The sequence below is a fragment of the Bos javanicus genome, chromosome 9 (assembly GCF_032452875.1).
Source record: "Bos javanicus breed banteng chromosome 9, ARS-OSU_banteng_1.0, whole genome shotgun sequence".
NCBI classification, from domain to species: domain Eukaryota; kingdom Metazoa; phylum Chordata; class Mammalia; order Artiodactyla; family Bovidae; genus Bos; species Bos javanicus.
The window spans coordinates 48,335,023-48,360,509 of NC_083876.1; the positions used below are offsets into that span (position 1 = coordinate 48,335,023).

Below are 25,487 nucleotides of genomic sequence, written 5' to 3' on the forward strand. Positions count from 1 at the left end.
AGAACATAGTCTATAAATAAAGTTCATTCAGGTCAATAAAGTTAGTAAAGAAATCATTTCTGCTTTTGCTTAGGATAAAGGTCCTGACCTTTATTTCTATACTCATATCATAAAATTAATGAAAGTTAAGTTTGTTAATGTTAACATCTTAAAAATTTACTGATTTTCCTCATTAATTAAAAAATTTACATTCTCTCTCCTAAATTATTTTCAGGTCTCTATGCGTCTTCATGACTGCCTACTCAGTAGCACAACTCTGAACTTTCTTGTACCATGACTCTGTTTTTCGTCAATTGTCTTCATTTCCTCCTATCACAAAGTAAAGTCCAAATGGAGAGCAGAGGAATGCCAATGGGAGCATTATATGCCCATACTAAACTTCTATTTTTCAAGATGGATTTCTGTCTCCAATATAACTGCATGATTCAAAGGTGCTTCAAGTTTAATGTGTTAAAAGTAAGACTTATTATACCTTTTCCCACATTTTTTTTTCTTGTTTTCCTCTTTTAGGTAAATGTGCCATTGATGAGTAGTCCAGACCAGAAATGAAGTGGTCATTCTTACCATCTCTCTCTCCATTCCTTCTCTGTGTACTTACATACTAAGTCCTACAATTTGTATCTTCTAAATCTTCCCAGAATTCTATTTCAATAGCCTTCCATCAAAAACTCTTTAATTGAGACTTATCTTTTTTTCACCTTGACTAATTCAGAAATTCTCTTGCTTCTGGTCTTATCCTATTCCCCATATTATCTGAATAGCCCTAAAGCATTCTCCACACTGTAATCAGAGAAACTACCAAAAGAAGTTCTGACTATGTCATTCCTGTTCTTAAAATAAAATAGTAACAACAAAATGAACCAAATAAAAACATAATAACTATCATTATGTCACAATATTTAATAAAGTGAGTTCTGCACTTGATAGCATTGGGTCAAAAATCCAGATCTACCATTTATTTGGGCTTCCTTGGTGGCTCAGTCTTTAAAGAACCTGCCTGCAATGTGGGTTCAAACCTGGGTTCAATCCCTGGGTTGGGAAGATCCCCTGGAGGAAGGCATGGCAACCCACTCCAGTATTCTTGCCTGGAGAATCCCCATGGGCAAAGGAGACTGGCGGGCTACAGTCCATGGGGTTGCAGAGTAGGACATGACTGAGCACGTAAGCATAGCACAGCACCATTTACTTGCTGTGAAACCTTGGGCAGATTAATCTCAACTTTCTACATCCAAATATCCTCATATTTTAAAATGTAGGACTGACGATAATTTCTTTTTCTTATAGTTAGGAATAAACAGAACACAGCACATGGCATTTTTTTTTTTTTTTTTTCCCGTGGCTGCCCAGGTCTTTGGTTACCTCACAGACTTCTGTTTTTGCCCTGCGGCATGTGTGGGATTTTCATTCCCCGACCAGGGATCGAATCCATGTCCCCTGCATTGGAAGACAGATTTTCAACCCTGAACCATAAGGGAAGTCCTCAAGGCATTTCTACTGTTGACATTTTTAAGCTCCTGCTAGGCTACATGGGAGCTATAAAGCACTTTGCATATCTCACTAGTCATGACAACAATCCCTTGATGTATGCATCATCTTCAATTTACAAATGTTGTCAACTCGTGTCTTTAAAGTCAAGTAACTTGCTGAAAATTACACAACAGAACCAGGATTTCAATCCAAAGTCCAGTCTATGGATATCCCTCTCTCTGTGTCCTTTTTGATTGCCTCCAAAAGGTACTGACTGAGTGTCTATCCCTGAGGCACTCGATGTGGTTTGAAAAGCAGGTTCACATCCGGCAGACATGACTGATACTGCTATAACATGCAAACTCCAAAGCACAGTAGCTAGGAAAAAGCTCTTCTTGATTTCTCCTACATTGGCCTTGTATACATTCTCCCTCATTCTTCCTCATCTTCATTTTCCTGATGATCCATGTAATGAAGTGCCTGCAATTCCCTGACAAACCAGCTTCCCAGGCATTCTCACATTTACACGTTACGCCCTTAAGCCCCTTCTCTAGTTGACGCATTTCTTCTTGTGCTTTATGATAATTTCAAAATTATCTCACCTTCTCCAAAATCTCCTCTGCCTTTAAAACCTTTAAAGGCAGCTTTAAAACCTTCCACTCCCCTAAATTCTTTTATGTCTATATTCATCTCCTAAAATGTCACAATATTATTTTCTTGTCTCTATCTGCACTTGTTACACTATAATAGTATCCTGCTCACATGCTCTGTCTCCCCCTCACTCAACTCTGAGCACATAGAGACAAAGTTTTACCTATAATCCTGTCTCTCATGCTGAACACAGCATCTGTACCTGGTATACAGAAGATGCTTGATAATGGTTGTTCAAATAAGTAAACAAGTAAATATATTTTGACTGCTGTTAACATATAAGCACAATTCATTCCAGATTACTTATAAAATTTTTGAAATGATAGGGGAAATCAGATCTATATATCTGAAAATTATTGTTGAATCTACTTATTCGATGGCAAAGTATTAAAAAGCTGTCAAACTGAGTCGACCTTGGAGAGATGACTTAATCCATTGGAGCTTCTTTGTCTAAACAATGGATATGATAATACCTTTTCATGCATTCATTCCTTAAATATTGATTCAAGTATTTCCATTAGCCAGGTAATACCTAGGTGCTAGTGATAGAATGGCGGGCAGCCTTAGATTCCAAGCTATTCAGATTTGTATTTGATCTAGTGGAAAATTCAGCCAAGAAAAGTCATCTGTAATGTAATGATGTTCTCATGGGGGAGGGTCACAGGAGAACCACAATGCTATGGGAATGTATTGAGGGACACCTGTTCCTGCTTGGGAGTTGGGGTCAGGACAGGCTTTCTTTGTGACATCTAAGTCAAATGGTGCAAATGAATGTGTGGGTGCAAATACACAAGTTCATGTGTGTGAGTGTTTACTGGGAAGGAGGAGCAGGAGTCAGAATGAGAGAAACAGGCGGACAGGACAGTATTTTTCAAAAACCAAAAGAAATTTAATAGCTCAATTTAAAAGACATAAGTGAAGGGTTTAGATTCAAGTTTACACTCAAATGTTGGAGAGCTACAGGAACTAGATCACATCAGGTCTTGTAAGACTTTCAAAAAAGCTTTGACTTTATCCTTAGACCAAGAGAAACTATTAATAGGATAATGAGTCAGAATTGCATTTTTAAAAATTACTTTTTACTAGATTAGCAGGAACATCAGTTAGGAGGCTGTTAGTAATAATCCAGATGAAATACTTTGACTTAAGAATTAGTTAGAAAGCATGAAAGAAATGAACAGATTTAAGAGTTATCAGAGGTATAGAATTAAATAACCATTAGAGCTTGATTGTGGGGCTGAAGAAAGGTTGGAATCAAGGCAGATGCTCAGGTTTCTACCTTGGGCTACTGGTGGGCAGAAGAGCCAACTACCAGAGGAAGCAAGGATAGTGAGCTGATAACCTATATCCCTAGAATTGTGCTGTTTTTATAGAATTGCTCTGAGGATTAAGTGTCATAATTTATGTACAATAACAGCTACCTCAATGCCTAGTGCATTATAGCTGTTTTCTGTAGTCATTTCAACTTCCTTCTTCCCTTTTCCAAAGTTGTACCAGTAATTTAGTGACAAAACTGGGACTAGAATCCCAGGCTTCTGTTTACCAGTTCAGAGTTCTTTGTTAATGGACTGCTGATCTATAAACAAAGATGAAACACAGGAATTTTAAAGCAAATATTCACAACTTATCTTGGAATTGCTTACAAGCTGAGAGCCATCCAACTTATTTTTAGTTTATATTTAAAATGAATCATATGTTCCAAAATGACTGACAGAAACACAGCTTTGTTTCTGAAGCCAATTCTCTTCCATCATTTTGGACATCATTCAGAGCTATAACAGACTTTCAGGGTGTTTAAAAGCATTCATCCATGACAACAACAAATGCTAATTATCATAAAAAATAAACAGCTCCTGTTAACATCGTTCTAAGAATTTCTCCTACTCCAGCACTATATTTCATCTATCATCCCATCTGTTTTGGGGGTGGGAACAAAGACTGGATGAAAGTATAATTATCATGTATCAAACTGGACAACACAACAAAACAGAAATGAATATAAATGGGAGGAAGAGCACACATAATAAATCTGGAAAGGGAAAAAAGAAACATAAATAAAATACACATTTCATGCTGCAATGAACAGCAGATATATAAGTCCATAATGAAGTTTGTAATGTTTATCTCATTGGGTATAAGGTGTATGTTCTCCCATTTCAGTTCACAGTCCTAGCTGTCATCAGATTTTCTCCCACATGATCAAATAGTCATCTTGTTCACTTGGGATGTTTACAGATTTTCTCTGTTGAGTTCTATTGTTAAAATTCCACCTTGAGACTTCTAAACATACCAAAACAAACAAAATAAGCCTACTTCTATATATTTACTAACACAGTTCAAAGAGAATCTTCTATGTATCTTTGATTCAGCTCTAGCCTCTAAAAAAACAAAAAAATCAAGAATAGCAAAGTTCTCAAAAGTCTGTTAAATTAAAGGGAAGAGCACACATAATACAGAGGCTATAGAGGCAATTATTTCACTACAAATAATACTAAAAACATGAATAATTTCATGTTCTGAATTGGAAACTAGAAATTCAAGAAGGGCCAGGAGTTTCTTTCTTTTACTGGCATATACTCACACCTGGTATTGTCCCTGGCATGTAGCAGATGTTTAATCAAAATTTGTTGGATTAAATATTGCATAAAATGAAGCATTAACATGCTTTTTTTCCCCTCAGATGATTTTTAAGGATACCTATTCTATGAATAATCCTATAATGACTCTTAGCACTCATATTGAAATAATCAAAGACTTTTGGAATATGTAAGTATTGATATCAACTTAAAGTGTTAGCTGTGGTAAAGTTTCTTTTAAATAGTAACTAAATTTTTTAATAAGTTTAATCTCCAGGTCAAGTTTCCATTAAAAGTCTATATATCTAATTAACTGACTCTATATATCTGTTTAAATTTGTCTCAATGAAGTAAATATTTAGAATAACACTCAACCAAAGGATCAATTATATATGAAACACTGCTTTGCCAGACTATGATGTGACCTTGATTACAAATCTTATTATCCCTTTTTTCAATCACTCAAGAACCACATATATGAAATAAAAATGTCAAACCCATATGCATACACACAGAATAGTAAGGAAAGGTGGTATATCATAAATATTTCAGACATTTGCCAACCCTCTTTCTACTATGAGGGGCTTTAAGATAATAAATAAGTATAAAATATCACATCTAACATACATATATATGTATTATATATGTGTGTATAGACCATGTGTATGTGCATGTGCATATGAGGATATATAATATTTAGTCAGAATTCACCTGCATTATAACAGGAAGAAAAGGAGAAGTAAATCAACAATGGATTCACAATGAATTTATATTCATATTTTGTATATCTCTATATATGACCATTCATAAACATAAGCGGAGCTTTCCAGGTGGCACTAGTGGTAAAGAGCCTGCCTAGTTTTGCCTGGCGAATCCCATGGATGGAGAAGCTTGGCAAGCTACAGTCGATAGGGCTGCACAGAGTTGGACACGACTGAAGTGACTTAGCACACATGTAAACATAAGTGGACCAGTTTGCAACTGAGCTAGCCCTGGAACATCATGTTATACATGCTCAGAGAAACCATTCACATAGAACCTGCCATTCATAATTTGACATGTATAACTTTATCAATGACAGAAAATAATGATTTAGAATAAAACAATGCAATAGATTTAGTAACTCTATTTTATGCTAAAAACCACATCAAAGGTACTTAGGTTATTTTAGGAATTTAAGTATTCTTTCTAAAGTTAAGTTTTAAATAAAAATTTTACTTTTTTAACTAACAAGTGCAAAATTACACTTGTGTGTGTGTGTGCACATGTGCTCTGTTGTGTCTGACTCTTTGTGACCCAGTGGACTGTAGCTGCCAGGATCCTCTGTCTACGGAATTTTCCAGGCAAGAATATTAGAATGGGTTTCCATCTCCTACTCCAGGGAATCTTCCTGACACAGGGATCACACCGCACCTCTTGTATCTTGTGTCTCCTGCTGTCTCCTGCACTGATGGGCAGATTCTTTACCACTGTGCCACCTGGGGAAAGCTCACAAAATTACACTATTAATGTATATTTAGACTTACTCTTTCTTATCCCATTTAAAAAAAAAAAACTTCAAATTATTTACATTGTTTTTCCAACCCTGTAACTCCCTGTAGACCAGTGATAAACATCTTAATGTGAAATTTCTTATCACTAGGTAATAAAATAGTATGCAGTTTCTTCACCAATATAACTTACAAGGAAATTATTACTTTATTTTACTTTTTACTTTCTTTGTATTTCTGAGACTTATTTTTATTTGACACTTCAAGATAACCATTCATGTAAAAATAACATGCATTACAACAGGAAAGCACAGACAACCTCTAGCCAGCAAATATTCATTTAAAGACACAAAAATAAATACTATGTAGTAAGCCCTTATGTATGCATATAAACAGTTCCCAAAACTCTAAGAATTTCAATGGGTATTTTAACATGCTATACAGATAGAAAGGTTATTATTTTTATACACATTCTTTGCACATAAATAATTACAGAAAATGTTAAGGCAAAATTCTGAATTTCTTTATTTCTCTAGATTTCTTGATAAGCTTCAGTGACAGCTCATTATAAGGCTTCACTTTGGGAAAATACACTGAAACTGGTAGAAAAAAAATGTTTGAATAAATGTTTCAATGCGCTATTTCATACTATCTCTATCCTTCATCCAACACTATAGTTCACAGTAATTGATCATTTCCACAACAAAAGTGCTTATTTTACACATACACAGGGAAAAAAATGTATGATTTAGTTGTTCTTTATTTGGATATATGAAATTAGTGTTTGATTACAAATGTTTTTCTATCCCTTAATTTTAAAACAAAAAACAATAACACAAAAAGAATCTCAAATGAGTTTCAGAAAATTATCTATATTTAAAGCATAGCCCCAAAGGCTACTGATTTTTTCTTACCAGTGCTGTCATCATAGACAACTGTGACAGTTTTCCACTTGAAGAACTGCACCAAGTCCAAAATGGCACGGCTGAGTGAAGAGAAGTCTGGGTAGAGACTGACATAGAAGGAATCTTTGTTGTCTGACACCTGGTGCTTCCAGCGGGTCTGGATGTGGGGAACCCCCAGAGCATTGCAGATAGACTGAACTGCATTTGCCGAAGAGCTGTGTGAAGGCCCGAAGATGGCAGCCACCCCAAGAGACAGCTGATCACAGGCTGCAGAGGAGACAGAAGTCTGTCAGTAATGAGAGGAGATGCCAGTGTGCCAACAGTACCACATTATCATTGTCCCAAAGGCATCATCCTGAAGGACGATTTGTTTGCCCTTAATATAACATCTACATCTAGCTGATTTTACATTTTGCCTAACTCCAAATATTCTCAGTCTGTTAGAAGGGAAATTCACCTACACACCTACAGCCTAATGTTCAAATATAATAACTCCACAAATAATGTCAAGGGAAGAGAAGGGGAAGGAGAAAGAGAGAGAATATTTTAGAATTTAAGGGGTGAATATTCATTTTGCAAAAATACTTCATATCCAGGGGATACTTCAGGGAAATACTTCAAATCAGGGGAATAACGTTCCTTCCCAAATTCTCTGGTCATCCTCTACAATTTCAAACTCTGAAACAGAATCCATGTATTTTTCATGGCCCATCTAAAAAGCTATGGATGGGCACATGGTTTAGTATCTGCAATATCTGATGATATAGGTCAAGCTGTGCATACAAATGCCCATACAAAACCTGACATGAGTCACAGAGGGTGAGTCCATAGGGATTAATCTCATTGAGTAGGAAGAACATCAAAGTATTTAATTAAATACAGAAATATCTAATCTTTATTTATTCGGCTTTTGGATACTGTAAGACTTTTATGATGTACTAAATTAGTTTTAAGTTTATATTTATGTGTAGAAAATTTTATTCACATAAATAATAATTATAGTAATTAAGAGACACATAAACAAATTAGAAGGTATTTAGACAGAAACAGCAAAACTGTGACAGGACTTTAAATTGTGTAAGGTATATTAAAGCAACTGGTAAGTCTGGGTCTAGAAAGTCAATAATTACTGGAAACATGAAACTCATCTTTAAATACATGAAGAATCTAATCTGTGAAAGAGGCTAAAATGTGTTTCTTTTGACTGGAAAAGGAGGAATTAGGGCAAATGTATAGAAGTGTCTCATGAATTCTGACACAACTTAAGAGAAGAAATGTTCAAATATGGAAGTCTGTTCCAAGAAGCAACAGTCTGTCTATCCCTGAAAATATATAAGGATGACTAAAATATATAACAGATGACTATTGTTACTGGAATTTAGGGATCAATTAGATTTTCAGTCTTAATTCTTTCAAAATAATTTGTCATTCTACTGTGCAAAATTTACTGATTTTTCCTTCAGAGATTTTGCCACATAAAATGCAATTTGATGGATGGATTCTTAAGCACAGAGATATTTAATAAATAAATTTTAGGAAAAAAACACATTTGTTTAATCTTTTTTCAAAAATTCAATTCGATATAAATATATAGTTTTTGAACACATATAGATTCTTACTTTTAAAGTAATAATCAGAATTCTGAATCAGTAGAAAGTTTGGAGCCTCAAGTTTTTCACTCACATAAATTTTAATTCACATACACTGAAAATAAAAGATCTTCCTTCTCTAGATTTTTGACAAGTCACAAATCAAGAAAAGTTAAAAACATTATTTTAGCTTATACAGAGCTTCTGAAGTGTGTTTCAAAGAAAAAATAGAGTTTTGGGGTATCAGAGGAGTCATTCAAAAGCAATATATGATTCAAATAATAATTCAAATTCTAATGCATCAGAGTTTATTGAGCAAAACAGTATTATCTATTAAAAATATAAGATCATTGATCAGTGAAAATTTAAACATTGAACATACATTCTTGGAAAAACAAATTTTAAAAAGTTTAACAATGTCCAAATGAATTGGTATTTTATAATAAATCATATCAGTATCACATATATTATTGAGGTCTCATAAGATTCAAAACTATATTAGATCTCTCCTTTTTATTAGTGGGCTTCTCTGGTAGCTCAGCTGGTAAAGAATCCGCCTGCAATGCAGGAGACCCCGGTTTAATTCCTGGGTTGGGCAGATCTGCTGAAGAAGGGATTGGCTACCCACTCCAGTATTCTTGGGCTTCCCTGGTGGCTGAGATGGTAAAGAATCTGCCTCCAATGTGTTGGGAAGATCCCCTGGAGAAGGGAATGGGCTACCCACTTCAGTATTTTGGGATGAGAATTCCAGACACGACTGAGCAACTTTCACTTCATATTATCTCTTTACATATTGCTGTGCCACCCAAGCAGTCATAGGTCAACAAGCAAGTGCTTCCCAAGACAAGATCCACACCATGACATCCACCATTTAAGTATCTCACAAAGAAAGTTATTCATACACTTATATGAGCTTTTTTCAGCTTCAGGCAAAAGTCACTTCAGGAATTAGATTCCCAATGGATTTTTAATGAGTGAAAAATCTGTAAATAGTTTTTAATATTCTAAAAACCAAATGAGTTTACCACCTCATAGTTTTGCTAAGATATTCCCAAGGTAGTAAGATGTTTGTTATCAGAACATTCTAGTCTACTTTTTTTTTATGTTGCTACTTTGAAGTCACCATTAGGAAATCTATTAATATTTTATTTATACTGTACTCATATTCCATATTCTTTGGTCTAAATTATTTCATTTGAGACAGAGCTTCTTCTTCCTAATGGAAATAATCATGAATGATGTCACTAATCAAATGCTCTTGTCTTGCAGCTAATGACTTATTTTGCAATTATGATGACACACGTCATATTTCACAATAACCTTTACCCCCTTTTTCAGCCTTCAAAACCTTTCATCACCCTGACATGGTTCTGAAATGTGGAAACTTATTTTTATTCATAAAGATATGAATTCAAAGGGCAGGCAGAACATAGGCTTTGATAAACACTAGTTAGCTGGGGGAAAAGAAGGATACTTTCATCTTAAGAAATATTATATCTTATCAACTTCTATTAATATTAATGAATTTAGAAGAACTCTGTACTGAGTTAGAATTATAAGTAATTATGTACATTTCTATCAATGTAAGGTAGCTAATAAAACAGTATTAGCATTACAGAATAGCAAGTACTGTCTTTTTTTTGTGTGTGTGTAGCAAGTACTGTCTTAAAAATAAGAATTTAGAACAAACGCTAAGTCTACTCCTTTGAGAAAATCTACCTTGTGGAATTTAATTACATGAATGCTAACTATGCAAAAGAAAAGATCACCTACTTAGACAAAGTAAGCCAATGAAAACATCTCTCAAAACATATTTATTTCTAAACTGTTTGGTTAAAATAATGTCTTGACAGTAGTTTCTCTATTACTTTCTTTAATATATGTATTAAACTCATATCTCAGAAATTATATTTCTACTCATATTGAAAATACAGCTTTATAAAATAACAAATAATATTCATAAGGTATTTTTATTATTTCTTCATGTAATCCAATTTTTATATCATTAGCCATTTATTCTCAGTTACAAAAAGAAATATCAAGTGGCTAAAAACTAGGCAACATAAATGAAAGATTGATCCAATTTTTCCAATTAAGTTTTAAAATTGGGCTGACATTTTTAAGTCACTTGGAACCATAGAACTTTCAAGACACTCAGTAAATTAAGACCAGAGCAGTAAAGTAGAATTAACCCATAATGCAAATAAACATGTAAAATTGGATTGTAAACCTTGGTAAAATCCACTGATGGTATTTTTTTTATTTTAGTAGGTTCTTAAAATAGGAATAGTTTAGTAGTAAAACAAAAGGATTAATGGGGGAAAAGAAAACAACTTCACTAACCCAGATGTAACTACATTTCATGTTATAAGCAAATTCTTTCAGCAGGTAATCATATCACTTTACCCTTCCTGAAAAAAAAATGTAAGTGCAGCTCAAAAAGAAATATTTGCATGAAAATATTTCTAGTGACTTATTAATTACTTTATAGATTAAGAAATCTCTTAAGAGTAGCTAAAAATTTGAATTTCAGAAAACACACTATTAAATATCTATCACTTACCTTTCTTGGATGCTTCAAAACTGTCATAGAGGTTTATTTTCTGGGTGTCATAGGTTAGGGTGGTGTTGGGCAACAAGGTTCTGTTTCTGTTGATTGTATTCACAGCAAATCTGAATGCAAGTTCCTCAGCTCCCATTGGGCCAGATTCCACATATTCAAAAATACCACCTGGCAAAGAAAGGAAAAATCACACAGTTCTTACAAGATGGAGAAAATCTTGGAAGGTATCTGTACTTATATGTATGTATTTGGGTACTTAATTTGTTTGAGTGTGTGAGAGTATATGTGATTTGTCTAAGAATGTGGAGTATGAATACTTCAAATATTCAAACGAAAATTTGAATTTATGCCCTTTAACGTAAATTCACACTGGCAAAATTTCTTTGATATTGATATCAAAATTTTATATGATTTGAATATGATTTTGCCTTTTTATTTAGTAGTTGCTTCTTTTAGGGCCTAGGTATATATAGGTCCTGCATTAAGTACTGAACTCTTAAAGATCTGCACACAGTTCCAAAATGATCAGTCCTCTATATTGATACAAAGCTATAAGGTTAGCATTGGGAAAACTGTATTAAATTTGTCTCTGTTAATTCAGACATCTGAATTCCTTAGCACAATTTTTAATAGTTTTAAGTTTAATAATAACTTACCATGTTAAAAACCCAAAATACTTATTTACTTGCAAATTGCAGCATTTTACTTGCAAGAAAAAGAACAAAGTAGCATTTTCTATGTGTTTTACTCTACATCCTGTTTCAGAAAAGACTTGACATTTTTGAAAGATAGCTCTCCCAAACCATGAAAATTCCTTAGGCAGTGAATAACACTTTAGCAAATGATTTTGGTCATAAAATGTGGAATATAATTTAACCATGTGTTCTTTCCATTTGGCACCTTCCACCAGCTGCGTCTCAGACCAGTCCCCTCAGCTGTGTCCCAGCCTTGATATCCTCTCTCTCTCTTCAGTTGTGAGTGACCTAACTGAGACCTTTGTCTCCAAGAGAATCTCTTCCTTGTTGGTTTGGTGAATGAAATGAAAGGGGGAGCACCTAATAGCTGACATCCTCCAACCTCTGTCTTTAGGAAACCAAAACATTAAAAATAATGAACATTTATTTTTCTCCCTTTCAAACTTCACACCATGTGCTCTCAGCACAGTCATTCACAAATAAACTCCCTTGAATAGGACATTTCCACAGCTTGCAATTCATCCCTCATCAAAAGTCTTTTGACACATGAATGTCAGGAGACATCAGCACACTACCTATTCTAAATGAGTAAGAAAGTCATGGTGTGGTAATAATTTCTCCAAATATGAGGAATTAGGACTCAGAAGATACCGCAGTGATTGGACAAATTTATATTCAGGAAGAATTGGAAATATTTCATTTTACAGCATATTAGTTGGAAATATATTGCTTATTTTTTCAACTAATTTGATGGTATGGTTACAGAACAGCCAACTTACTTATTGTGAAATTATATTCTGAATATGTTTTAAATCATGGTGGGTTATGCTAAGCAGAAGGATAATAAGTATTTATTGACATCCAAATACTTAATGGGTGTCAAGAACAAAATTAGATGTCATGTATGCGGAGAACAGTGGTATGAGCATGGACTCCAGAGCCAAACTGTGTTTACATTCTGACTCTGCCACTTGTCATCCCAGGCATAGTGGGCAGTTGCTTAAATCTTCAGTCTGAGTTTCTTCATTTCTAAAAAAAGAGATGATGATAGAGCTAGTACATAGAATTGTTAATAGAGAGCAAATTGTGTCATAACAAAGCACTTAGAATCAGTGATGACCATAGAGCAAACACTACATAAGTGTTTAAGATTTCACTGAGTTTTCAAAGCAATCCCAAGTAGTATAATTTTACAGAAAACAATCTTGTGACTAAAGATCATGCAGCTATCAAATGATAGAGGCAACATTAGAATCTGTTCATGCCTGACTTCCAAGCCCTTGCCTATTCCACTACAAATTAGTAATTTTCTTCAAAATTTCATTCAGGCAAAATACACAAAAATTCCTAATTCCTAAAACATGAGATAAGATGACTTCACTAAAAATATGCAGTTACAAATGTAAGATCATATATATGGGACAGAAAAATAATTGAGTAATTGGAAAGTACTTAAGCTTAATTAGAACACAGAATTGATTCCAGAAATGCAAACCTAAAGTCATTTAACAGCAAAAAAAAGAAAAGAAAAGAAAAACTGAATCTTCTACTTTTCTCTGTTCAAATTTTAATTTGAATGTTGTATAAGTGCAAAATGGGGGAAATCCCCTGGAGGAGAGCATGGCAACCCACTCCAGTATTCTTGCCTGGAGAATCCCATGGACAGAGAGGAGCCTGGCAGGTTACAGTCCATAGCGTCGCACAAAGTCAGATATGACTTAAGCAACTTAGCATGCATAAATAGAAAATAAGGATACAGAAATGGTCAGCACATGATGATAGCAGGTTACAACTTTCCTATCCTTCACCACTCTTCAAAATAACAATCTACTTTGAAAATTATGTGTCAGAGTCTTCTAATATTGAGACTACACCAACTCTGTGGCCCCAAATTTTGCTCCAGGTTTTATGTCCAAGAAAAACTGTATATCTATGTTCATCAAAATAAGAAGAAATGTTGTATGACATCTCTTATATGTGGAATCTAAATAGAAATGATACAAATGAACTTACAAGACAAGAAACAGACACACAGACTTTAAGCCAAGCTTATGGTTGCCAGAGGGAAGGATGGTGGGAAGGGATAGTTAGGGAGTTTGGGATAGACAGGTACACACTGCCATATTTAGAGTGGATAATCAACAAGGACCTACTGTAGAGCACATGGAACTCTGCTCAATGTTATGCAGCAATCTGGATGGGAGGGGAGTTTGGGGGAGAATGGATACCTGAATTGGAGAAGGCAGTGGCACCCCACTCCAGTACTCTTGCCTGGAAAATCCCATGGACAGAGGAGCCTGGTAGGCTGCAGTCCATGGGGTCGCTGAGGGTCTGACACTACTGAGCAACTTCACTTTCACTTTTCACATTCATGCACTGGAGAAGGAAATGGCAACCCACTCCAGTGTTCTTGCCTGGAGAATCCCAAGGATGGAGGAGCCTGGTGGGCTGCCGTCTATGGGATCGCACAGAGTCGGACATGACTGAAGTGACTTAGTAGTAGTAGTAGTAGGATACCTGAATATGTATGACAGAGTCCTTTCATTGTTCACCTGACACTATCACAACATTGTTAATTGGCTATACCTCAATATAAAACAAAAAGTTCAAACACCTTAACAAGAAAAAAGAAGAAGAAGAAAGAAAAACATGTACAAGAATATTCATAGTAGGGCTTCCCTGGGTAGATCAGCTGGTAAAGAATCTGCCTGCAGTGCAGGAGACCCTGGTTTGATTCCTGGGTTGGGAAGATCCCCTAGAGAAGGGATAGGCTATATACTCCAGTATTTGGGGGCTTCCCTAGTGGCTCAGATGGTAATGAAGCGACCTGCAATGTGGGAGACCTGGGTTTGATCCCGGGGTTAGGAAGATCCCCTGGAGGAACACATAGAAACCCACTACAGTATTCTTGCCTACAGAATCCCCATGGACAGAGGTACAAAACAATAAAAAACAGAAAGTTTAGGGGGAGAACACGATGGTGGAAAAAATAGGTGGATGTGGAGTACATCTCCCTTCATGGATACATCAGGAATACACCTTCAGACACAGAAGTGCATGCAGAACACCAGCTGAGAGTGGACAAGAGTACTTGACGAATGGAAAAGAATATATAGAACCACGCCATACTTGGTAGGATAAAGGCAGTAAGGGGAAAGCAGGAGTGTTAGTAGGACTGGACCTGTCCTCGGCAGATGAGGGAACTGAAGCAGGGGCCCAACCCCCAAGTCAGGGCAACTGTCTGAGTCAGAGGAGAAACATTTAAGGCTGAGAGTGAACAGCTGATCTGGAGCAGTCTAAATGGAATGAGAACAGACACTCCTTGCCACAGCCATACATACCGCAGGCAGGAATGTGGGTTTCCTGGAAGGGGCAGCAGCTGGGAACTGGAGTTTAGGGATTGTGGAGCAATCCCAGGGCGAGGGCTGCTGTTGACTGTAGAGAGATGGATTGAGGTGATGTGAGGGAGGAGATTGTGGTGGGAAACACCTGTAGATCAAACCAGGTAGCCATGGAAGTAAGGCACTACTGCTGAGTCATGCAGCCATCACCATAGCCTCTCTCTTCACACACCAGCATCAGCAGCTGAACAATAGAGAGGCTGGCCCATCAAATGCCTTATGCACTGAACTACAGAGTAGGATCCCACCCAAGGTGCTCCTTTCAGTGACTGATGCGTGGAACTACGAGTAGGATCCCAACCAGGGTGCCTCCTTTAAATGCCTGTTGTGCCAAACAAGAGAGAAGGACCCCAGGCAAGAGATCCCTCTAAATGCCTGTATGGGCAGAGCCATGGAGAAAGACTGGCCAAAGAGGCCTTCTGATCGCCAGCTACAAGAGGCTCAGAAAAGGACTCTGATAGGGCCATAATTCCTGCTGCGGAGGCAGTCTGAGTCCTTGCACATTTGGTGCCACCAGGGTCCCTGCAAGCCAAGCAGCTGCACCATCTTCACACTCAACTCTCACTGGGTCAGAGCTGCCACAGGCCAAAAAAAAGAAAAAGAAAAGTCTTGTGTTTATGCTCACAAGGTCGCTTCAGTCCTGTCTCTTTGCAACCCTGTAGACTGTGGCCTGACAGGCTTCTCTGTCAGGGAGGGGGTTCTCCAGGCAAGAATACTGGAGCATATTGGCCAAAACTGGTTGCCATACCCTTCTAGAGCACTATATTTCCTGCTGCCCTAGCCGCCAACCCCCCTGAATACCTGGTGCTGCCAGAACCCCTGTGACCCAAGCAGCTGCACCACCTCCACACCTGGCCCTCACAGGGGCAAACCCAAGCCTTCCAGGGAAGCCTCAGGAGCTAAAGCCCATGGACGACACACATGTACAGGTGGAAATAAAACCACACTTGAAACCCAGGGGCAGTGTGGCTAAGGAAAAAGACCTAAAACCTTCCCACCAGCTGTACAAGCTGCAGATTAAATACACACGATCAACTAAGAAGACTGTGTCCATGGAATATATAAAAGGCCATTGAGAGTGCCCACAAAAGAAAACGCACTAGCTCTGATAGCTGTGGACATTGGAGGCAAGAACACATAGAGTAGGACCAGATTAGAACCTGAGCAGCCTCCACAGCAGGTCCAGAGATCAGCACAGTATTGGAGGGCATCCTAGGGAGGTAAGGTGAACTGTGATTCCTGGTATGGGAAAGGACTCTGACAGCAGTGATTCAAGAAAAACATTTATTATTCTTCTTTTTTGACTTGTTCTGTAGATTCTTTGGATTTTTTTTTTCCTTTTTTACCCCTCTGTTGTAGTTGTCAATTTTATTGGCACTAAGAAATCCAATTAAACTTCTGAGCTTTTTTTTTTCTTCTTTTTCCTCAGACACATTTTTTTTTTTTACTGTCATAAACCTCTACCTCTACATTGGGCTTTTGCAGTTCTGTGGAGTTTTCCTCTTTTTTTCATTTTCCTTTTTTTAATTTTTAATTTATTAAGCCTATTATTATTTTTCCTACATTTATTCCTTTGTTTGCTTTTCCTTTCCCCTTACAGTTAATCTTTAATGTATATAAATCATCTTTATCTACCTCTATTTAACTTTGTATATATATTCTTTCTTTTCTTTCTCTCCTTTCCTCTTAACATATTGGTTAGTTTTAATTTCATTGCTTTATTCCCCACTTGGCACCTTGCTTTAGTTTTGTTATCCAGTTGTGCTTTACTTAGTTTTGTTCTGGTAGATATACTTTTTGCTTTTCTTTGTTTGTCAGGTGAATCTATTATACTTAATTTTTGTAGGACTATTTTGATTTTGATTATAGGTGTATATGTGTATATATGTATATATATATATTCAGTCACAATTTCTACTGTTGTTATAAACCTCTGCCTTGACATTGGGCTTTTGCAGTTCTGTGGAGTTTTCCTCCCCCACCTTTTCTTTCTTCTTCCATTATTGCTCTTTTCTCTTTTATATAATTTTAATTTTTAATTTTTAAACCTACTATATTTTTTCTACACTTATTCCTACTACACTTACACTTATTGGTTTGCTTTTCCTACTGTTCTTTTCCCCTTGCAGTTAATCTTTCTTGTATATAAATCTTCTTCATCTACCTCTCTTTAACTTTGCATATCTATTCTTTCTTTCCTTTCCTTTCAACATATTTGTTAGTTTTCTTTTCATTGCTTTACTCCCCACTTGGCACCTTGCTTTAGTTTTATTTTCTAGTTTGTGCTTAAGTTAGTTTTGTTCTTAACTGGTAAATATAATTTTTTATTTCCTTTGTTTGCCAGATCAATCTATTGTACTTTATATTTGTTGGACTGTTTTCACTTTGTTCATGGGTATATATGTATATGTGTATATTCCATTATTTTAATTATTATTTTCCTGATTTTGTAACTTCCATTTGTCTGGGGTTCATCTTTGGTTTCTTGTTTTCAGATATTTGCTTTACTCTCCCTTAATGCCATAACAAACCACTTGTGGAATCTTTGTTCCTGACCCCAGAGATCAAACCCTGAGCCTTTGGAGTGAGAGCACTGAATCCTAGACTATCAGAGAACTAACCCTAGGGAGTATCAAATAGTGAGAACTCACACCAAGAAACCACTTGAATATAAGACCTGGGATCACCCAACCACCAATAGCACCCTGTGCAGGACGCCTCATCTAAACAACAAACAAAACAAAAATACAAACTCAGTCATCAGCAGACAGGAGAACACCTCACTCAGCCTTGCCCATCAGAGGAAAAACAAACAAACAAAAACTCAGCATAATCTAACCCTATAGGAAGCTCACACAAACCACTGATCAAATTTATGAGGGCAGAAACCAAAAGGAAGAAAGAATTCAACCTTCTTCAAGGAAATAATTCAACTTTCCTTGAAGCTTGAGAAAAGGGGACTTAAAACACAACACTTAAAAAAAAAAGTCAGACAAATACAGTACAAATGAAGAAATAAACTAGAAACACATACGTCCAAATAAATGAAGAGGAAATAGGAAAATTACCTGAAAAAAGAATTGAGAATAATGATAGTAAAGATAATCAAAAACCTTGAAAGCAAAATGGAGACAATGCAATAATCAACTAACAATGACCTAGAAGAATTAAAGAATAAGCATACAGAGTAAACAACACAATTACTGAAATTAAAAATACTCTAGAAGGAATCAATAGCAGAATATCTGAAGCAGAAAAACAAATAAGTAAGCTGGAAGATAAAATGGTGGAAATAACTTCTGAGAACAGAATAAAGTAAAAAGAATGAAAAGAACTGAGGATAGGCTCAGAGACCTCTGGGACCATATTAAATGCACCAACATTCAAATTATAGCAGCTCCAGAAGAAGAAGAGAAAAAGAAAGGTATGAGAAAATTTTTGAAGAGATTATAGTTGAAAATTTCCCAACATGGAAAAGGAAATAGCCAATCAAATCCAAGAGGGACAAAGAGTCCCATACAGGATAAACCCGAGGAGAAACACACCAAGACATATACTAATCAAACAAAGACTAAACACAAAGAAAAAGAATATTAAAAGCATCAAGGGAGAAGCAACAAGTAACATACAAGGGAAACCCCATACACTTAAAAGCTGATCTTTCAACAGAAACTCTGCAAGCCAGAAGGGAATGGCAGGACATATTTAAAGTACTGAAAGGGAAAAATCTAAAACCAAGATTACTGTACCCAGCAAGGATCTCATTAAAAATTGATGGAGAAATAAAAAACTTTTAAGACAAGCAAAAGTTAAGAGAATTCAGTACCACCAAACCAGCTTTACAACAAATGTTAAAATGGACTTATAGAAAAAAGATCTATAAAATCAATACCAAACAATTAGAAAATGACAATATGAACATATATATCAATAATTACTTTCAATGTAAATGTACTATATGCTCCAACCAAAAGACACAGAGTGGTTGAATGGACACAAAAACAAGACCCATATATATGTTGTCTACAAGAAACCCACATCAGATCTAAAGACACATATAGATTGAAATTGAGAGGATGGAAAAATATATTTCATGCAAATGGGAAGCAAAAGAAAGATGGAGTAGCAATCATATCAGACAAAACAGATCTTAAAATAAAGAAGTTTACAAGAGATAAGGAAGGACACTACATAATTATCAAGGGATCAATCCAAGAGGAAGACATAACCATTGTAAATATTTATGCACCCAACATAGGAGCACCTCAATACATAAGACAAACAGTAACAGACATAAAAGGAGAAATTGACAGTAACACAATAATAGTAGGAGACTTTAACACCTCACTCATGCCAATGGACAGTTTGTGAAAACAGAAACTTAATAAGGAAACACAAGTCTTAAAGGATATATTAGGAGAGATGGATCTCACTGATAACTTCAGGACGTTCCACCCAGATGGAGAAGAACACATGTTCTTCTCAAGTGCGCATGAAACATTCTCCAGGATCGAGCACATCTTGGGTCACAAATCAAACCTCAGTAAATTTAAGAAAATTGAAATTGTATCAAGCATATTCTTCGACCACAACACTATGAGACTAGATATCAATTACAAGAAAAAAACTGTAAGAAACACAAACACATGAAAATAAAACAATGTGGTTCTAAATAACAAACAGGTTACTGAAGAAATCAAAAGGGATATCAAAAGATTTCTAGAAACAAATGACAAGGAAAACATGACAACTCAAAACCAATGGGATGCAGCCAAAGCAGTTTTAAGAGAATATTTTATAGAAACTCAATCCTACCTCAAGAAACAACATGTTTCCCTTGTAGCTTGGTTGATAAAGAGTCCTTCTACAATGTAGGAGACCTGGGATCAATCCCTGGGTTGGGAAGATCCCCTGGAGAAGGAAATGGCAACCTATTCCAGTATTCTTGCCTGAAGAATCCCATGGACTATAGCCTGCCAGTCTCCTCTGTCCATGGGATCACATGAGTCAGACATGACTTAGTGTCTCAAGAAACACAACCTCAAGAAACAATAAAAACATCAAATAGATCAACTAACTTTACAGCTAAAGTAACTGGAAAAAGAAGAAGAAGAAAAAAAAAACTAATTAGTACAAGGTAAGAAATCATAAAGGTCTAAGCGGAAATAAAGGAAGGAAACAATAGTAAGATTAATAAAACTAAAAGCTGGTTCTTTGAGAAGATAAACAAAATTGACAGGCCTTGAGCCAGACTTATCAAGAAAAAAAGAGAGAAGAATCAAGTCAACAAAATTAGAAATGAAAAAGGAGAGGTTACAACAGACAATGCAGAAATACAAGATTATAAGAGAATATTATGCACAACCATATGGCAATAAAATAGATAACCTGGAAGAAATGGACAGATTCCTAGATAAGTTCAATCTTCCAAGACTGAACCAGGAAAAAATAGATATTATGAGCAACCCAATTACAAGCACTGAAATTGAAGCTCTGATCAAAAATCTCCCCAAAAAACAAAAGCCCAGGACAAGATGGCTTCACAGGAGAATTCTATCAAACATTTAGAGAAGATATCATGCCTATTCTCCTAAAACTCTTTCAAAAAATTTCAGCGGAAGGAACACTTGCAAATTTATTCTGTGAGGTCACCATTACCCTGATACCAAAAGCAGACAAAGACAAAACAAAAAGAGAAAATTACAGGTCAGTATGACTGATGAACATAGATGCAAAGATCCTCAACAAAATTTTAGCAAACAGAATTCAGCAAAACATCAAAAAGTTCATACACCATAATCAAGGTGGGTTTATTACAGGGATGCAAGGATTCTTCATTCGAAAAGAGCCTGATGCTGGGAAAGATTGAAGGCAGGAGGAGAAGGGGATGACAGAGGATAAGATGTTTGGATGGCATCACCGACTCAATGGACATGAGTTTGGGTAAACTTCGGCAGTTGGTGACAGACAGGGAGGCCTCACATGCTGCGGTCCATGGGGTAGCAAAGAGTCAGACACAACTGAGTGACTGAACTGACCTGAAGGATTCTTCAATCAATGTGATACACTGTAATAAACAAATTGAAAGATAAAAACCATGTGATAATCTCAATAGATGCAGAAAAAGCTTTTGACAAAATTCAGCACCTACTTATGATTAAAACTTTTCCAAAAAATGGTCATAGAGGGAACTTACCTCAACATAGTAAAGGCCATATATGACAAGCCTACAGCAAACATTATTCTCAATGGTGAAAAACTGAAAGTATTACCCATAAGATCAGGAATAAGACAAGGGTGTCCACTTTCACCACTATTATTCAACATAGTTCTGGAAGTCCTAGCTACAGCAACCAGATAAGAAAAGAAATAAAAGGAATCCAGATCAGAAATGAAGATGTACAGCTCTCACTGTTTGCAGATGACATAATACTGTACATAGAAAATCCTAAAGATGGTATCAGAAAATTACTAGAGCTAATCAGTGAATTTAGCAAGGTTGGGGAATATAAAATCAATACACAGAAATCACTTGCATTTCTATATACTAAACAATGAAAAATCAGAAAGAGAAATTAAGGAACCAATCCCATTCACCATTGCAACAAAAAGAATTAAATATCTAGGAATAAACTTACCTAAGGAGACAAAAGAATTGTACACATAAAATGATAAGACACTAATGAAAGAAATCAAAGATGACATAAACAGATAGAGAGATATTCCATGTTCCTAGGTATAAAGAATCAATATTGTGAAAATGACTATACTACCAAATGCAATCCACAGATTCAATGAGTTCCCTATCAAATTACCAATGGTGTTTTTCACAGAACTAGAGCAAAAAATTTCACAATTTGTATGGAAACACAAAAGACCCCAAATAGCCAAAGCGGTCTTGAGAAAGAAGAATGGAGCTGGAGGAATAAAGCTTCCTGAATTCATATTATACTACAAAGCTACAGTCATCAAGACAGTATGGTACTGGCAGAAAAACAGAAATATAGACCAGTGGAACAAGATAGAAAGCCCAGAAATAAACCCATGCACCTTTGGGTACCTTATATTTTGCAAAGGAGGCAAGAATAGACAATGGGACAAAGACAGCCTCTTCAATAAATGGTGCTGGGAAAACTGGACAGCTACATGTAAAAGAATGAAATTAGAACTTTCCTAACCCCATACACAAAGATAAACTCAAAATGTATTAAATACCTAAATATAAGACCACAAACTACAAAACTCTTAGAGGAAAACATAGGCAGAACACTTAATGACATAAATCAAAGCAAAATCCTCTCTGACCCACCTCTAGAGTAATGAAAATTAAAAAAAAAAAAAGGAAGCAAGTGGGACCTGATTAAACTTAAAAGCTTTTGCACAGAAAAGGAAACTATAAACATGGTGAACATACAATCCTCAGAATAGGAGAAAATAATAGCAAATGAAACAACTGACAAAGGATTAATTTCCAAAATATACAAGAAGCTCATACAACTCAATTCCAGAAAAACAAACAACCCAATCAAAAAGTGGGAAAAAGACCTAAACAGACAGTTCTCCAAAGAAAACATACAGATGGCCAACAAACACATGAAAAGATGCTCAACATTGCTCATTATTAGAGAAATGCAAATCAAAACTACAATGAGATATCACTTCACACAGGTCAAAATGGCCATCATCAAAAAGTCTACAAACAATAATGCTGGAAAGGGTGTGGAGAAAAGGGTTATACTCTTGCACTGTTGATGGGAATGTGAATTGATACAGCCACTATGGAAGACAGTATGGAGATTCCTTAAAAAACTAGGAATAAAACCACCATATGACCCAGCAATCCCACTCCTAGGCATATACCCTGAGAAAAACAAAACTGAAATAGACACATGTATCCCATTGTTCATTGCAGCACTATTTACAATAGCTAGAGCATGGAAGCAACCTACATGTCCATTGAGAGATGAATGGTTAAAGAAGGGGTGGTATATATATGCAATAGAATATTACTCAGCCATAAAAAGCAATGATTTGAGTAAGTTCTGATGAGGTAGATAAACCTAGAACCTATTATACAGAGTAACATAAGTCAGAAAGAGAAAGATAAATACTATATTGTAACACATATATACAGAATCTAGAAAAATGGTACTTAAGAATTTATCTACAAGGCAACAATGGAGAAACAGACAGAGAATAGACTTACGGACATGGGGAGAAGGGAAGAGATGGTGAGATGTATGGATAAATTAACATGAAAGCTTACATTACCATATGTTAAATAGATAGCCAATGGCAATTTGCTGTATGGATTAGGTAACTCAAACAAGGGCTTTGTATCAACCTAGAGGGGTCGGATGGGAGGGAGATGGGAGAGAGGTTCTCCTCCCTTCCCCAAAAGGGAGGGGATATATGTATACCCATGGCTGATTCATGTTGAGGTTTGACAGAAAACAGCAAAATTCTGTAAAGCAATTATCCTTCAATAAAAAATAAATAAATTTTTTTAAAAGTTTAAACAGTAGAAAAAAATATGTATAAGAATATTCATAGCAGCATGGATAAATGCATCAGTGAACAACTACATTCAACACCAGGAGATGAATCTCATGATCAAAGTGCTGAAAGGAGTTATCAGGCACAAGAGAATATTGCTGTATGATTTAATTCTTTTAAAAGTTCAAAAAATGGTGGTGGGGGTTAGGTACAGGAAGAGGGTATGATGTGCTTCTGGGTGCTAGGGATATTCTGTTTCTTATCCTAGGTTCTTGGATATATATTATTAAGACTTAATGCTATGGTTTCTGTAGGTTGACATGCATAGATCATTGTTGAATAAAATTTTATGTTAAAAAGCAACTGCATAAAAGTGTGAAGACTCTTCTAAGTTTGATAACACAGGCAGTAAAAATAAGGGCAATATTGTTGACTATAACTTGAATATTTGAAAAAATTCATAATAAAACTAATAAAAATGATTAAAAGAAAATTAAGAAAATACATCAAAGTTTGTTAAACCAAATACAAACACAGCATATGCAAAAGGATTGGTATCTTCAATATAAAATAATAACAACTAAAAAAATATAATTACACCAAAGGAAAAATTGGCAAGGAGTATGAATAGATAGTAAATATTACATACAAATATTCAATGAGTACACAATGTTCAAAATGTTCAAAAACAGAGAAAAAGAAAGGTTAAAGCAATGAGATGGAATTTTTACAGGTCAAAATTACTGAGGTATAATTAAAAAGTACAGTCAAAAGAAAGCTAAACTGTTACAAACTTTCTTGAAAACTATTTTTTAGTTTATCAAGCTTTAAAAATACCTACTTGAATCTGCTAATTCTATTAATAGGATACAACCTTAAGGAAAATGTGGGGGGTTTAGCAGCGAAGAGTTGACTCATTGGAAAAGATTCTGATGCTGGGAGGGATTGGGGGCAGGAGGAGAAGGGGACAACAGAGGATGAGATGGCTGGATGGCATCACTGACTCGATGGACGTGAGTCTGAGTGAAACTCCAGGAGTTGGTGATGGACAGGGAGGCCTGGCGTGCTGCAATTCATGGGGTCGCAAAGAGTCGGACACAACTGAGCGACTGATCTGATCTTATCTAGCAGCAAGAGTACTCATTTTGTTCATAAGAATAATATTAGAAGCATTCTAAGTATTCAATGGGACCAAATTGTTTTCATAAATATGGTACATATAATTAATAAAATACTATGCATTTGGCCATTTTACTCTATAGCAAGTATCTGTTGACAAAAATGTTTTATAAGAATGGAGATTCCTTGAAACACTGGAAATAGAACTGCCTTATGACCTAGCAATCCCAGTGCTGGGCATACACACCAAGGAAACCAGAACTTAAAGAGACACATGTACCCCAATGTTCATCGCAGCACTGTTTATAATAGCCAGGACATGGAAGCAACCTAGATGTCCCTCAGCAGATGAATGGATAAAGAAAGCTGTGGTACATATACACAAAGGAGTATTACTCAGCCATTAAAAATACATTTGAATCAGTTCTATTGAGGTGGATGAAACTGGAGCCTATTATACAGAGTGAAGTAAGCCAGAAAGAAAAACACCAATACAGTATACTGCTGCTGCTGCTGCTAAGTCACTTCAGTCGTG

At 35.8% G+C, this 25,487-nt stretch overlaps 1 protein-coding gene across 9 annotated transcripts in view; it reads right to left on the bottom strand.

Moving 5' to 3' along the window:
* Window positions 1–25,487, bottom strand: part of GRIK2 (glutamate ionotropic receptor kainate type subunit 2) — a 731,316-nt gene that overhangs the window by 438,289 nt on the left and 267,540 nt on the right. For all 9 annotated transcript variants that reach the window (XM_061427731.1, XM_061427738.1, XM_061427736.1 and 6 more), the window contains exons 2-3: window positions 11,242–11,409; window positions 7,099–7,356 (exon numbers count right to left, since the gene is read on the bottom strand). In XM_061427731.1, the coding sequence (XP_061283715.1) occupies window positions 7,099–7,356; window positions 11,242–11,409 (426 nt within the window). The remainder of the gene's footprint in view (window positions 1–7,098; window positions 7,357–11,241; window positions 11,410–25,487) is intronic.